The sequence below is a fragment of the Anabrus simplex genome, chromosome 10 (assembly GCF_040414725.1).
Source record: "Anabrus simplex isolate iqAnaSimp1 chromosome 10, ASM4041472v1, whole genome shotgun sequence".
Taxonomy (NCBI): Eukaryota; Metazoa; Arthropoda; class Insecta; order Orthoptera; family Tettigoniidae; genus Anabrus; species Anabrus simplex.
In genome coordinates this window covers 66,365,112-66,380,373 of record NC_090274.1, presented here as the reverse complement: position 1 = coordinate 66,380,373, position 15,262 = coordinate 66,365,112, and the positions used below count along the sequence as shown (strand labels likewise).

At 41.6% G+C, this 15,262-nt stretch overlaps 1 protein-coding gene across 1 annotated transcript; it reads left to right on the top strand.

Annotated features, from left to right (window-relative positions):
* The first annotated feature begins 1,083 nt into the window (after positions 1–1,083).
* On the top strand, positions 1,084–3,757 carry LOC137502419 (cuticle protein 18.7-like). Its single transcript, XM_068229503.1, has 2 exons — positions 1,084–1,126; positions 3,217–3,757. The coding sequence occupies exons 1-2, from the start codon at positions 1,115–1,117 to the stop codon at positions 3,646–3,648; spliced, it is 444 nt and encodes a 147-aa protein (XP_068085604.1). The 5' UTR covers positions 1,084–1,114; the 3' UTR covers positions 3,649–3,757.
* The last annotated feature ends 11,505 nt before the right edge of the window (positions 3,758–15,262 follow it).

The window sequence follows — 15,262 nt, the reverse complement described above, 5'->3', positions numbered from 1 at the left end:
TTCGAACCTACTATCTCCCGAATACTGGATACTGGGCGCACTTAAGCGACTGCAGCTATCTTGCAATTTAACCTATTTGTGCATACAAATCCCGAGTCCAATCATTATCCCATTCCCTTCCAATCTCTCTCTCTATCTTCCCAATATGGTCTGCTAGGAACTACGTGACAAATTAAATTCCTCAGCCATTAATGTTAGCTAGAAATGCAACCGTCTTCGCTCATGTTCGAAGCTATATTGGAACCACACTTACAATACAACTGTGCTACTGATGTCAGTAAGACTACCATATCAATGAATGTTTAACGTGTTTTTTTCGGCCTAAATACTTGTTCCTGTTTTCAAAATCCCGGATGTGCCAGAATTTTGTCCATCAGGAAATGATATCTATCATAGAGGTAGCGGAAATTGAGTGAAACCAAGACAACGATAGTTAGCCTTAGTTTGTTAATGATTAAAATGAGAAGTTGTGGATTTAAATGAGGACATACGGCAATTCACAGAGGCATGCAGACTGAAATCTGAAATGGATGTAAGTCAATACCGAAGATGTATGTATGTATGTATGTATGTATGTATGTATGTATGTATTTTACAGAAACCAGGGTGACATATTTGGACATGCTCAAATACCGCCGAATTGAACTGGGATCGAAGCGGACTTGACCTCAGAAAGTTTTCATTCTACCGAATAAACAAATGGGTCCGGCCGAAGTTTAAATCCACAGTTTTTGTCCGTCAGGAAAGCAACTCAATGTTGAAAATATCCTAGGGATATGAGCTACGAATAAAGTAACACTAATTATAAGAATATAAGAATATTCCTAGTTGTTTAGTTTTAATCTGTGGTTTTAAAGACGTTTTTCTCTTGTTGTTAGCGCTTTATTCTCTTTCTATTTCCGCTCATTTCATACTGTATCTGCCTTGTTGAGTGAAAGGGCTGGTTTCTTGACCTTACATACTGTACATTCACTGAATACAGCGCGGTTAACACGTCATCATTCTGAGGGTCAGACCTCCACTCTGCTTGTGGTATATAAGAATGGACAATGGGTCCACTTGACACACAGCGAGTACTGGAACCACCAGCAGCGCAACACCAAACAACAACAACATGCAGCTCTTGGTGAGTAGAACAACTTTATCGGACATCGTAGCCTCCATGTCAAAGAATTGTCAAAGTACTCTAAACTCTCGACAACTGAAGTGAGGTAAACGATGAACTACGGTTTATAACTTTATTCGTGGCACTAGCAGGTGACTGGAGAATGATATCACAATCTATAGGTCGAATAACGATCAATGTATATAAGAAGCTGGGTGGGCAGAGTATTTCATATTTAGACCTACTAGATGAAAATTGGTGGGTTTAATATTGACTTAAACCGGTGATATTTGAAGGTGTTCTAATACGCCAGTTTCATTTCGCTACACTCCGTAAGACACAGAAAACCGGAGAAATTATCTCGGTAACTATGTCTCTCCGAAGACTATAAAAGTTATAGATATTTTGTAAAACCAATTACATTAATATATTATATAAAATAAACGTTTCCTTGTAAATCTTGATATAAATTTACTCGTATATGGTTGCCAAGGCATGATAAATTTACAGGAAACCAACGTTCAGAATATTTAATGTGTTACTTGGTATGAAATATGCAAAAAGGGTACACAGTTCAATTTATTTACAGGTGACTTTAACGAGCGTTTGCGTGATAGAAAGGTAACCTATTCCAATAAGGATACAAATACAATTATCTGCAGTAAATAATTTATCTACGTCTCAATAAACTTGTTGGACAAATATCAGAATCATTTTTAAAATGAAATACACGTACTGAATAATTCTGGAGGTAACTGTCTTCCATTATTACATAAACACCGAAATCTCACCGGCAAAACAGGGGTTCTGAAGTACTAGAATGTTATGGACAGTCATCATAGCTTTTAAAAAAATACATGTCTGATATTTTTCTAGTGCAGATTTGGAAAATCTTAGGCGTTGTAGATTGGTGGTGGTAACTGAAACGCTAGCTCGGAAGGGCACATCTACCGCTTACTGACCCATACAGCGTAGATGACTCGTACAGCTGTCGTAATTAGAACACCACGAAATTCGAAGTATCCCAGCTGGAATTTAATAGAATGAATCGGTCATTTGGAAAGGGCAAAATACCTTTCCAGATTTCTGTGTAAAATGAATTTCGATGTGATTGTGCAACACACGAAGTTCTAACAGTGTCTAAATGGAAGGCCAGCCTCCCGAAATGTCAGAAAGATTTGCTTTATTTAAGGGGACTGGACTTCGTCGCGGTTTACCGACATCTCTCGACTTTCAAGACTATTATGGAAAGCTTCCCACTAAAGTTAGGAAAATCAACGACATAAGGAAACTGAAACAGTATTTTGGTGAGGAACATATCATTTGAAAATCTGGCAAACCACTGAGCAGACAAGCACTGAAAAAGGAGCATTTTGATCTTCTTACACACAAGCTATTCAAAGTTCTCAATTATTATTCTTAATGTACAGTCAGTGGCTGTAATCTATTCATTATGTAACGGTTATAAGACTAATTCTCAAAGAGGTAATATAAAATATGATGAAAAATATCTTATAGACTAAGATATAATGAACAGTGCTACTGATTTTGTTTAACAAAACAATTTAAGTGCATTGCTTGGGATATTTTTGTAATTCTCGGATTTCTGAATACTACAGGTTGACTTAAAAGAGACGTTGTAATTTTAAACTATAATTAAAAAAATAAAAATACGTGGTTAAAAATATGTTTTTAATTTCTAAGAAAACTCAATTCGGTTGGAAAAGGGTACTTCTCCAGAAAACAAAATTTGATTTTTTACCCTTTAGGAATGGAATCATAAATCCGTATTTTGGGAATAAAATACCCTATAGTAGCATGTATTTCCAAAATGCAGCTTTGGTGGCTTCACTCATTCAAAATGTATTCAGTTTTGTTCCTCGCGTAAATTTTACCTTTGTGGACATGTGCCCTTTACCAATTGACCGGTTCAATTGGGAAATAAAATTCAACAGATCATTTTACCACACGTACAAGATTTCACTCTGTTATTCCCTTTCCGTCGTTCTTTCTCGTTAGCTTTCTTTGTTTTGGAAACTTCTTACGTATTTTCTTACATCATTTTACAAGCCAATGACGTTCTGTTATAGAATTGTGTAATTATTTTCCAGATCGTCCTCTGCGCCGTCATCGCCGTCAGCCAGGCTGGATACCTCGCAGGAGGTCTCGCCGCCTATGGTGCTCCAGGTCTGGTCGCTGGCGCCTACGGTGCTCATGGAGTAGTGGCCGCACCTGCCGCCGTCGCCGCCCCAGGACTCCTCGCCGGTGCCTATGGTGCTCACGGACTTCTTGCCGGTGCCTACGGTGCTCCCGGACTTCTCGCCGGACACGCTGCCATCGCCGCCCCCGCTGTGGCCTACGCCGCTCCCCATGTTGTCCCCGCTGCCGCTCACCCCGCCTCCACCCTCAGTGCTGGCGGTCCCGCCGGATACACCGCCCTCTCCCCCGCTGGTACCCCCATCGAGACCCCCGCTGTCCAGGCTGGACGTGTCATCGACGCTGTAGCACATGTCAACGCCAAGACCCACGCTTACCTGGGTTAAATCACCCACTCCTTGTACATACTCTCCTACCGCACTGATATTATCCTGTAAACTGTTAAAATTGTACAAAAAGAAATGAAAATACTTAAGTTATGCAAATAAACCACTAAAGCAGTACCCTATATCAGCGATGTTTATTACCCCGTTTGTACACTGACTGACAGAGCAAATGCAACACCAAGGAGGAGTGGTTCGAAAGGGATGAAAGTTGGGGGAAGAAACAGAGTCGGCACGGAAGAATAATTGATATTTATTTCAAACCGATATGCAGGTTACACAATGCGCACGGCATCGACTCGGTAGGATGTAGGACCACCGCGAGCGGCGATGCACGCAGAAACACGTCGAGGTACAGAGTCAATAAGAGTGCGGATGGTGTCCTGAGGGATGGTTCTCCATTCTCTGTCAACCATTTGCCACAGTTGGTCGTCCGTACGAGGCTGGGGCAGAGTTTGCAAACGGCGTCCAATGAGATCCCACACGTGTTCGATTGGTGAGAGATCCGGAGAGTACGCTGGCCACGGAAGCATCTGTACACCTCGTAGAGCCTGTTGGGAGATGCGAGCAGTGTGTGGGCGGGCATTATCCTGCTGAAACAGAGCATTGGGCAGCCCCTGAAGGTACGGGAGTGCCACCGGCCGCAGCACATGCTGCACGTAGCGGTGGGCATTTAACGTGCCTTGAATACGCACTAGAGGTGACGTGGAATCATACGCAATAGCGCCCCAAACCATGATGCCGCGTTGTCTAGCGGTAGGGCGCTCCACAGTTACTGCCGGATTTGACCTTTCTCCACGCCGACGCCACACTCGTCTGCGGTGACTATCACTGACAGAACAGAAGCGTGACTCATCGGAGAACACGACGTTCCGCCATTCCCTCATCCAAGTCGCTCTAGCCCGGCACCATGCCAGGCGTGCACGTCTATGCTGTGGAGTCAATGGTAGTCTTCTGAGCGGACGCCGGGAGTGCAGGCCTCCTTCAACCAATCGACGGGAAATTGTTCTGGTCGATATTGGAACAGCACAGCCAGGGTGTCTTGCACATGCTGAAGAATGGCGGTTGACGTGGCGTGCGGGGCTGCCACCGCTTGGCGGCGGATGCGCCGATCCTCGCGTGCTGACGTCACTCGGGCTGCGCCTGGACCCCTCGCACGTGCCACATGTCCCTGCGCCAACCATCTTCGCCACAGGCGCTGCACCGTAGACACATCCCTATGGGTATCGGCTGCGATTTGACGAAGCGACCAACCTGCCCTTCTCAGCCCGATCACCATAACCCTCGTAAAGTCGTCTGTCTGCTGGAAATGCCTCCGTTGACGGCGGCCTGGCATTCGTAGCTATACACGTGTCCTGTGGCACACGACATCACGTTCTACAATGACTGTCGGCTGAGAAATCACGGTACGAAGTGGGCCATTCGCCAACGCCGTGTCCCATTTATCGTTCGCTACGTGCGCAGCACAGCGGTGCATTTCACATCATGAGCATACCTCAGGGACGTCAGTCTACCCTGCAATTGGCATAAAGTTCTGACCACTCCTTCTTGGTGTTGCATTTGCTCTGTCTGTCAGTCAGTATATAAATGTGTTATATACGAGGAGCGTATTATATTGTTTTACACTTTAATTTTTATACGTCCGGGTATGGTTCATACTTCATTTTTAAATGTGGTGACGTGTAACTAGTGTCTTGTTTCACCGTTTAGTAGTAGCACACGCACAGGTACCAACGAATACATTCGCCATAGCCATTTCATAACAACACTGTCAGCGTAGGAGCAGACAACATGGAAAGCAACCGTCAGGGACAGCGCTATACGACTTGGTTCCTATGGAAAGAAGGCGTGACCACTGCAGAAATTCATCGGCGCTTGGTGGCAGTCTGTGGAGAACATGCGCCGTCACTGAAAAGAGTTTACAACTGGGTGGACGGTTGGAAAATAGAGCTCAAATCGGTGGACAAGGGAACCAGTTCTGGAAGGAATATGACAGTGTCAACACCAGCCAACATTGTCAAGGTAAGAAATGTATCATATTTACGGAAATGGAGGCAGCCACGGGAATTAGCCGAAACACCCTGCAGTGGATCGTGCACGGCCACTTACAGTTGGGGAAGGTGTCATCCACGTGGGCGCCTAGACTCTTGTCTGCAGACGAAAAGCAGAGGCGTGTGGACGTGTGCAGAGAACGTTTGAACGCCATGATCAAGATTCGACCGACTTCATGGCTGAGCTTGTGACTGGTGATGAGACATAGCTTCACCGCTGCCATTGATCAAATGGGACTGGTGCTGCCACGCCCACCATATTCTCCCGACTTGCACCAAGTGATTATACCTGTTCGAAAACATGAAGGAACCTCTATGTGGTCGCTATTTTGCGGATTTTGCAGAACTGGACACAGCTGTCAAGGCATGGGTACGCAGCACTCCAAAAGAATGCTTCAGGAAGGTCTGGAGAGACTGGCACATCTATGGCAAAAGTGCATACAGTTACAAGAAGATTACGTTTAAGAGGTGGACGTAACAACTAATGTGTAATATACTTCATTTGGGTAGAAAGAAATAAAGTGTAAAACAATACAGTACGCCCTTCGTATATCTATGATGAGCTATGGTCAACTAGTTAATAAATTAAGGAGGGGCGTACAGTACACCCTTAGCTAACTTCAATGTAACAAAATATAAATTATTAAACGCCAGGAACTAGGAATAATGCGAAAACAAAAATGATCTCCCTTATCATACATAGCAAAAAGGATAACAATGGCAAACAAAGCCTTCCAACATAAGAAGCATCTGCTGGCCAAGAAACATAGATATTAAAACGCGGAAGGCCTTTGCAGAACTTTTGTGTGCAGCGGTAGCGAAAGGTGGACAATAGCAGTATTGGCGATTGGGAATTAGAAGTAGGGGAGTAAAAAGTTTACAGACAACCAAAACGACCCTAGTTTGTGGGGACCGGGCGAGTTGGCCGTGCGCGTAGAGGCGCGCGGCTGTGAGCTTGCATCCGGGAGATAGTAGGTTCGAATCCCACTATCGGCAGCCCTGAAAATGGTTTTCCGTGGTTTCCCATTTTCACACCAGGCAAATGCTGGGGCTGTACCTTCATTAAGGCCACGGTCGCTTCCTTACAACTCCTAGGCCTTTCCTGTCCCATCGTCGCCATAAGACCTATCTGTGTCGGTGCGACGTAAAGCACCTAGCAAAAAAAAAAAAAAAAAAGTTTGTGGGGGAGGGTATGGTGCGGGGTGTATATACATCAAAACTTAAAAAAAAAAAAAAAAACTGCACCAAATCGTAAGTTTTCTGATATTCTCTGAGCGAAATTCGACAGAGGCTTAAAGGTTGGCAGATTCCCAACTAAAGTGCGGTAAAATAGTTTATTGAGATTTTGATCCAATACTATACAGTGAAACTTTCACCACATCACACATTTATTACAATTAAATGGGCTTACGGCTAGGATTGTACAATTAAAATAATTTAATATTGGCTACACACTAAGAGTCTAACAGTCACTACAGAGACTGCCAGTTTGACGAATGCATATGGCAAGCGGTTGAATCATACCTCGGTGTTTATGAACTTGGTAAAAGAATATACCCCAGCTACCCTCCTTCAGAAGAAAATATATTTAACAATGATGCCTGAAGTACCAGTATGGGTATGAGTGAATTACGGGTATGATCAAAATCACATGGTGGAGCATCTAATAGAAGTTGAATGTGATAACGTGACCTTTCCAATTAGTTATTTGTACAATAAGAGTTTTATTATTCATGACAATGGATTTAAGACGCTTCATTAAGTTATTTCTACTATAACAGATTTATTATCCATGAAAAAGGATTTAAGACGCTTCAGACTCACTTTCTGGCTTAATAAGGTAGTTTGTACAGAATCTGTAAGGACATTAAATAATTTTGGACTAAAGTACACGAAATTGCGTTTCGTTACGCTAATTTTGTGTTTGTATAATATACAACGGTGGTAAATCTTATTGCGTGTGTAATACTCATGCCGGCCCCGTGGTGTAGGGGTAGCGTGCCTGCCTCTTACCCGGAGGTACCGGGATCGATTCCCGGCCAGGTCAGGGATTTTTACCTGGACCTGAGGGCTGGTTCGAGGTCCACTCAGCCTACGTGATTAGAATTGAGGAGCTATCTGACGGTGAAATAGCGGCCCCGGTTTAGAAAGCCAAGAATACCGGCTGAGAGGATTCGTCGTGTTGACCACACGACACCTCGTAATCTGCAAACCTACGGGCTGAGCAGCGGTCGCTTGGTAGGCCAAGGTCCTTCAAGGGCTGTAGAGCCATGAGGTTTGGTTTGGTTTAATATTAATGTTTAATGTTCTCAATTATAATTACTTTTTATTCTTTTTGACCCTTATGATCTCGAGTGACTTTTTCAGCACGTCTTCGTTCTTCCCAACACCTCTTCATTCTACACTCCTATTTCTCTCCACTTCTGTGATTTGGATCTTGATCTTAGTATCGGTCTATTTGTGACTTTCGACGAACTTTTCGTACACAGATCAATCCTGCACAGTCGTTAGTGATATTTATCCATTTTGCCAACATCCTTCCAATACTTCCTTCATTCAGTTATTTCCCATTAAACACGTCGCATTCCATAATTTCTTTGTCAAAATGTTGTCATCCAGCCTCACCAAATGTCCCACGAAACTCACACTTGTTTTCCGTAATACAATTGAAATTCGTTATAATTTATCTTATATCTACTGTGTTTGAGTCAACAGTCCATAGACTGGTTTGGTGCAGCTCTCCATGTCACCCTATCATCTGCTAAAGTTTTAATTTCTACGTAACTACCACATCCTACACCTGCTCAAATCTACTTGTCATATTCATACCTTGGTCTACCCCAACCGTTTTTACCGTCTACACTTCCTTAAAAAGCCAACTGAACAAGTCCTAGGTGTCTTGGGATGTGTCCTATCATTCTATATCTTCTTCTCGTCAAATTTAGCCAAATCGATCTCCTCTCACCAATTCGATTCACTATCTCTTCATTCGTGATTCGATCTATCCATCTCACCTTCAGCATTCTTCCGTAACACCACATTTCAAAAGCTTCTATTCTCTTTCTTTCTGAACTAGTTATCGTCCATGTTTCACATCCATACAATGCCACGCTCCAGACGAAAGTCTTCTATTTATTCTATTCTTAAGAAAGACCTTCTTTGCTTGTGCTAGTCTGCATTTTATGTCCTCCTTACTTCTGCCACCGTTAGTTATTTTACTACCCAAGTAACAATATTCATCTACTTCCTTCAAGACTTCATTTCCTCATTTAATATTTCCTGCATCACCTAACTTCGTTCGACTGCACTCCATTACATATGTTTTGGACTTCTTTCTTTTCATCTTATACTCCTTACCCAAGACTCTGACCATATCTCCAAATCTTCTGCAATATCAGATAAAATAACAATATCATCAACAAATATCAGGGTTTTGATTTCCTCTCCTTTGAATTCACTTCTCAAATTCCTCTTTGATATCTTTTGATGTATAGCTCCTACCTTGATTTATGCACCGATAATTCACCCCACTTTTCGGTACCCCATATATCTTTCAAGATATTTCTTTCCCATTTTACAATCGAATACAAGCTCATTTTCCCCGTGTCATCGTTTCAGTAGCGTACAATGAAGCGTTATCGATGGTCATCGTATAGTATCGCAATGTAGCGTCCCTCGATAGGTTCTTCTTGCCATAAGGTCTTGGCCGTGGATCGTAGTTTCTGCAGCATTTTGTTACTGTATTCGTATATTTCGATGGCATACAGCTGCTTTACATTAAATATTTTTGGTTCAGCATTTCAGCGTAGTTCAACATGTTCACTGGGGAGGCCATATCAAAACTTAAGCAAAAACCAAAGAAATTAAAATTAACGGACAACAAATCCACTGTATAAGGTTTGCCGATGACATTGCATTAATTTCAGATTCATAGAGGGAAATAAGTAAAATGCTACAAGTTATAACATCAACACTACAAGAATCAAAATTGAAACTGAACACCTCGAAAACCAAAGTATTAGTTGTCAAGAAATCAGCTGAGAAAATACCAATGAACATTCAGGTAGGTGATGAAAATATACAATAAGTAAGTCAATTTTGCTACTTGGGAAGCAATATCACTCAGGACAACAGTTGCACCACAGAAATAGGAGGAGGATTGCTCTATCTAAACAAGCCTCCTGTAACAAGAAACAGCTTCTGACAAGCAGGAACATTAACATTAAAGTTAGGAAAGCATTTGTCAAATTGTTTGTGTGGAGTGGTTTGTTGTATGGTTGTGAAACATGGGTCTTAGCAAAACAGGATATAAAACGCCTGGAATCAATGGAAATGTGGATATGGAGGAGGATGCTGTAAATTAGTTGGACAGAGAAAAATTCAAACAATGGCGTCCTTAAGGAAATAGAAGAGACAAGGACATTTATCAACACTATAGAAAAGAGGGAAACCAAATTCCTTGGCCACACACTTCGACATAAATAAATTCCTCACTACTTTGCTCGAAGGAAACGTTCTGGGTAAAAGGGGAAGAGGAAGGCCGAGGAAGAAGTATCTGGATTCCGGCATGGACAGGCTGAATTTGAAAAAATATGTTAACCTGAAACGTTCACCAGAGGAGAGACAAATGTGGTTGCAGCGAAAAGGCCTTGCCTTTAGGATATGAATGAAATTTCGGCATAATCTTCCTTTCTGGTAATTATTCGTATTGTAAGATTTTGAAGAAATTGCATTTTATTGATTACGGTTTTGCAAGTTCACCCAGTCATGGGAAACACACAAGAACAGAACGAATCAGCATACTATATGAAATTATTTATTAAATAAGAGTTCGATTTGCCCTCTGTTAGCTTTGGTAACATACAGCTATACATCACCGCATCCGCAGATAATTTTGTTACAATTATCGTTATGTCGCACCGACACAGATAGGTCTTATGGTGACGATTGGACAGGAAAGGGCTAGGAATGAGAAGGAAAGGAATGTGAGCCCAATTAACGTACAACCCGTGCATTTGCCTGGTGTAGGGCTGCCGTCGGTGGGGTTCAAACCCAATATATCCCGAATGCAAGCTGACAGCTGCGTGATACAAACCGAATAATAATAATAATAATAATAATAATAATAATAATAATAATAATAACCAAAACTAACCCCATGGCATTAAATCCCTTGGAGGCCTTGGCCTTCCAAGCGATCACTGCTCAGCCCGCAGGACTGCATATTACGAGATGTCGTGTGGTCAGCACGACGAATTCTCTTGGCCGTTATTCTTGGATTTCTAGACCGGGAATACTAATAATAATAATAATAATAATAATAATAATAATAATAATAATAGAAAACCTTTAAAATGCGCACTGATCCATTTAAATGCAATTTACGGGGAGAGGGGGAATGGAAAGTGAAAATGAGGGAAATCCACAGCCTGTTTCCAGGCATTCGACAGGGTCAGGAATGGAATGAATGAAGCCCCATCTAGCAGCGGTGATAGGAATTGTGCCGGCTGCCGAAGCCTCTTGCACTCCTCTGCGGCATTTATTAATGACTGAAAGGTGAAATGAAATGATACTGGAGAGTGTTGCTGGTATGACTGACGATGAGAACAACCGGAGTACGCGTAGAGAAAAATCTGCCCCGCCTCCGCTTTGTCCAGCATAAATCTCATCTGGAGTGACCGGGATTTGAACCATGGAACCGAGTGGTGAAAAACCGGTGCACTTCTGCCTGACCCACGGAGATTCGTACGGGGTGGATATGAATAGTAATAACAATACATGTAATAACACACATTTTAACGGATGTTTTTGCAAATGGATATTTTTATTATTATTGTTATATTATTTTACTATAATAAGGAGTACAAGCGGCTAATTAGAGGGGGATATATCGCTCTTATCTCTATTCTTATCTACGTCATTGTATCACATTTCAAAAGCTACTATTTTCTTTCTTTCTGAGCTAGTTATCGCGCCTCCATTTAATGCCACGTTCCAGATGAAAGTCTTCACAAACACCTTAAGACTTAATTTCGTAATCAAATATTTCCTGCACCACCTGACTCCTTTCGGCTGCATTCCATAATTTTTGTCTTGGATTTATTTATGTTCATCTTGTATCCTTCTGCAAGAAACTGCCCGTGTTGTTGTTGTTGTTGTTCTTGTTGTTCTTGTTGTTCTTGTTGTTTGAGTCGTCAGTCCATACACTGGTTTTGTAGCAGTTCTCCACGCCACGCTATCCTGTGATAACTTTTTCATTTCTACGTAACTGCTTCACCTTACATCTGCTCCAATCTGCTTGTCATATTCATACCTTGGTCTACCCCTAACCTTCTTACCACCTAAACCGAGCTCGATAGCTGCAGTCGTTTAAGTGCGGCCAGTATCCAGTATTCGGGAAATAGTAGGTTCGAACCCCACTGTCGGCAGCCCTTAAAATGGTTTTCCGTGCTTTCCCATTTTCACATCAGGCAAATGCTGGGGCTGTACCTTAATTAAGGCCACGGCCGCTTCCTTCCCACTCCTAGCCCTTTCCTGTCCCATCGTCGCCATAAGACCTATCTGTGTCGGTGCGACGTAAAGCAACTAGCAAAAAAATAGCTTACCACCTACACTTCCCTCAAAAACTAACTTTCTATTCCTGGTGTCTTAAGATGTGTCCTACCATTTTGTCACTTCTCGTCAAATTTAGCCAAATCAATCTCCTCTCACCAATTCGATTCAGTACGTCTTCATTCGTAATTCGATATAACCATCTCACCTTCAGCATTCCTCTGTAACACCACATTTCAAAAGCTTCTATTCTCTTTCTTTCTGTGCTAGTTATCGTCAATGTTTCACTTCCATACAACGTAGCGCACCAGATGAAAGTCTTCAAAAACATCTTTCTAATTCCTATATCAATATTCGAAGTGAGCAAATGTATTTTCCCAAGAAAGCCATCCTTTGCTTGTGCTAATCTGCATTGTATGTCCTCCTTACTTCTCCGATAGTTAGTTGTTTTACTACCCGTGTAACAATATTCATCCACTTCCTTTAAGGCTTCATTTCCTTATCTACTACTTCCAGCATCACCTGACTTTGTTCGACTGCACTCCATTATTTTCGTTTTGGACTTATTTATTTTCATCTTATGCTCCTTACCCAAGACGCTGTCCATACCATTCAACAATTTCTCCAGATCTTCTGCAGTTTCCTACGTCAAAGGTAAACTCGTTAATGCAGAAAACGATGATTTTGTTTTGGTCTTGTTTTCTTGTGGGTAAACTACTGTATGTTTCACTGGAATGAAGATAAGTTATGTGATACCATTGGACGTGCAAAGAGAACCGAGCTATATACAGTGGTATGTGATAATTACGGATCGGAAGTTGAGGAAAAAATTTCTTTTTTTTTCTCCAGTGTCCAAAGACGCGACATAACGTATGTTCATTCTGGGTCATTGTAGGCCAGAAAATGGTGGGTTTATTTGTCTCTTTTTAGCCTCTGTCTTTTACACAAGTTCACCTTCATTTGACTACATTTTTACTACCCATTCTCAATTCGAATCATCATTAGTTCACCCATTACCTCTTAAACATCTTCTCTCTAGTCAATATATATATAAACCATACCTGACAGGAGAGAAAATGAAATGATTAATGAAACTAGCGGTTGAAAAAATCTAGGAATATCAAATTATGTGTAAGATAGTGATATATTGAAAGGGAGGGCATTTTGAAGAGGAAGATTTCACTTGCTTTAAGTATGAACACTTAACACCCGTCGCTGTGGATAGAAGTGTCTCGATTTTTCGCAAGGTACTGTCTGTAAACCGACGATGCTATACACCTAAAAATCTGCAGATGACTATTGTGAAGGACTGCACTGAGGTAAAGTTTCCAAGTTCCGATTTATGTAACCCAAGTGTTCAATTTCTTTCTCCAGGATGTCCATTACGGGTTCGGTGGAAATAATACATTACGCAAAATCCTCTAATGGTAATAATTAAGACACGAGTATGGTTATAAAACTAGCCAAGAGAGTTTTATAATTTCAATACCATTATAGGCGAGCTGTATGCTCAAAGATAATTATAACTCTACTTCTTAAATATCCTTAAATTCCTGTCGAGATGTCGCTTGACAGTTGAATTTACTGAACATAGCGCAGAGCGCATGCGCTGCGTTATTGATTTTTCGTCAGTGGATCGGAGACCTTGACAATGTTTCCAAAGCTTTGATAGAAGGTTATCATAACCTAGCTTTATTTCAAATACAAATTGTTCATTGTACAGTTAGTAAAGTGAATTTGAGGGAATTTGCCGTGTGGTTGTGGAATATTGGAAGTAGAAAGTGCATTGATGTTAATATGTGTGTCCGACATGTTTGATTTTGGAAACAATTGCAAAGCTAGTGCGTTGAGCGCAAGTGCGATGCTATCCTTACCTAATTGGTCAAACAGTTGTATCATAGTGAACATCTGCACTCGGATTTGTGGAGAACCTCTATCATAATGAAACTTGAACTATGATGAGCCTCAGTAAGATTCGCTTTTCTGGCACATAATATTTATATTTCGGCATCGTCGAGCATAAAAAAGACTTCATTCTCAATTCTGCAATTATCTTTTTCAACAAACACGGAATTCATTTTTAAATTATTATATATTATATAATGTCTGAAAGAAGAAGTACTTCACTCATAATGTCCGACTCGTTGGCTGAACGGTCAGCGTACTGGCCTTTGGTTCAGAGGGTCCCGGGTTCGATTCCCGGCCGGGTCGGGGATTTTAACCTTAATTGGTTAATTCCAATGGCACGGGGGCTGGGTGTATGTGCTGTCTTCATCATCATTTCATCCTCATCACGACGCGCAGGTCACCTACGGGTGTCGAATAGAAAGACCTGCACCTGGCGAGCCGAACTTGTCTTCGGACACTCCCGGCACTAAAAGCCATACGCCATTTCATTTTTCACTCATAATTTTGCACTCTATGTGTTCATACCACCCGAAGTTTGCATTTTTAAACATGAAATTCCTTCATTAAATATGTATGGGACGGAATGCTGGCCTACAACTAAGAAGCATGAGCAGGTTGTACATGGTATGGAAATGAAAATATTACGTTGGTCACTCGGCCTTACAAAACTGATGATTCTTGTTGTTTAAAGGTGCATAAAATCTAGGTCATCGACCCCTAATGATATGAAATGAGACGAAATGCAATGACAATTTAAAAGTAAAAAATTCATCCACTGACCAGAATTCAAGAAGTGATGATGAAGAATGAATGGATGAATATGAATTTAAAACAATCAGTGGATCCGACCCACAATGACTCACCATCCCAGAAACTATATTACTGACCAAGGGACTGCTTCCAAAGCACAATCCTGAATCGATGATGCTTGTTTTCTAAAGGGGTTCAATATCCAGGTCAACTGTCCCTCATAAAGGCACTTACGCTAGTAAAGTAGAACCATGGTATTTCTCAAGTTGCAGTACTAATAAAAGGTAGCGTAAACTCGCAGTGTTCCAAACATTACCGAGATCGATAGCTGCAGTCGCTTAAGTGCGGCCAGTATC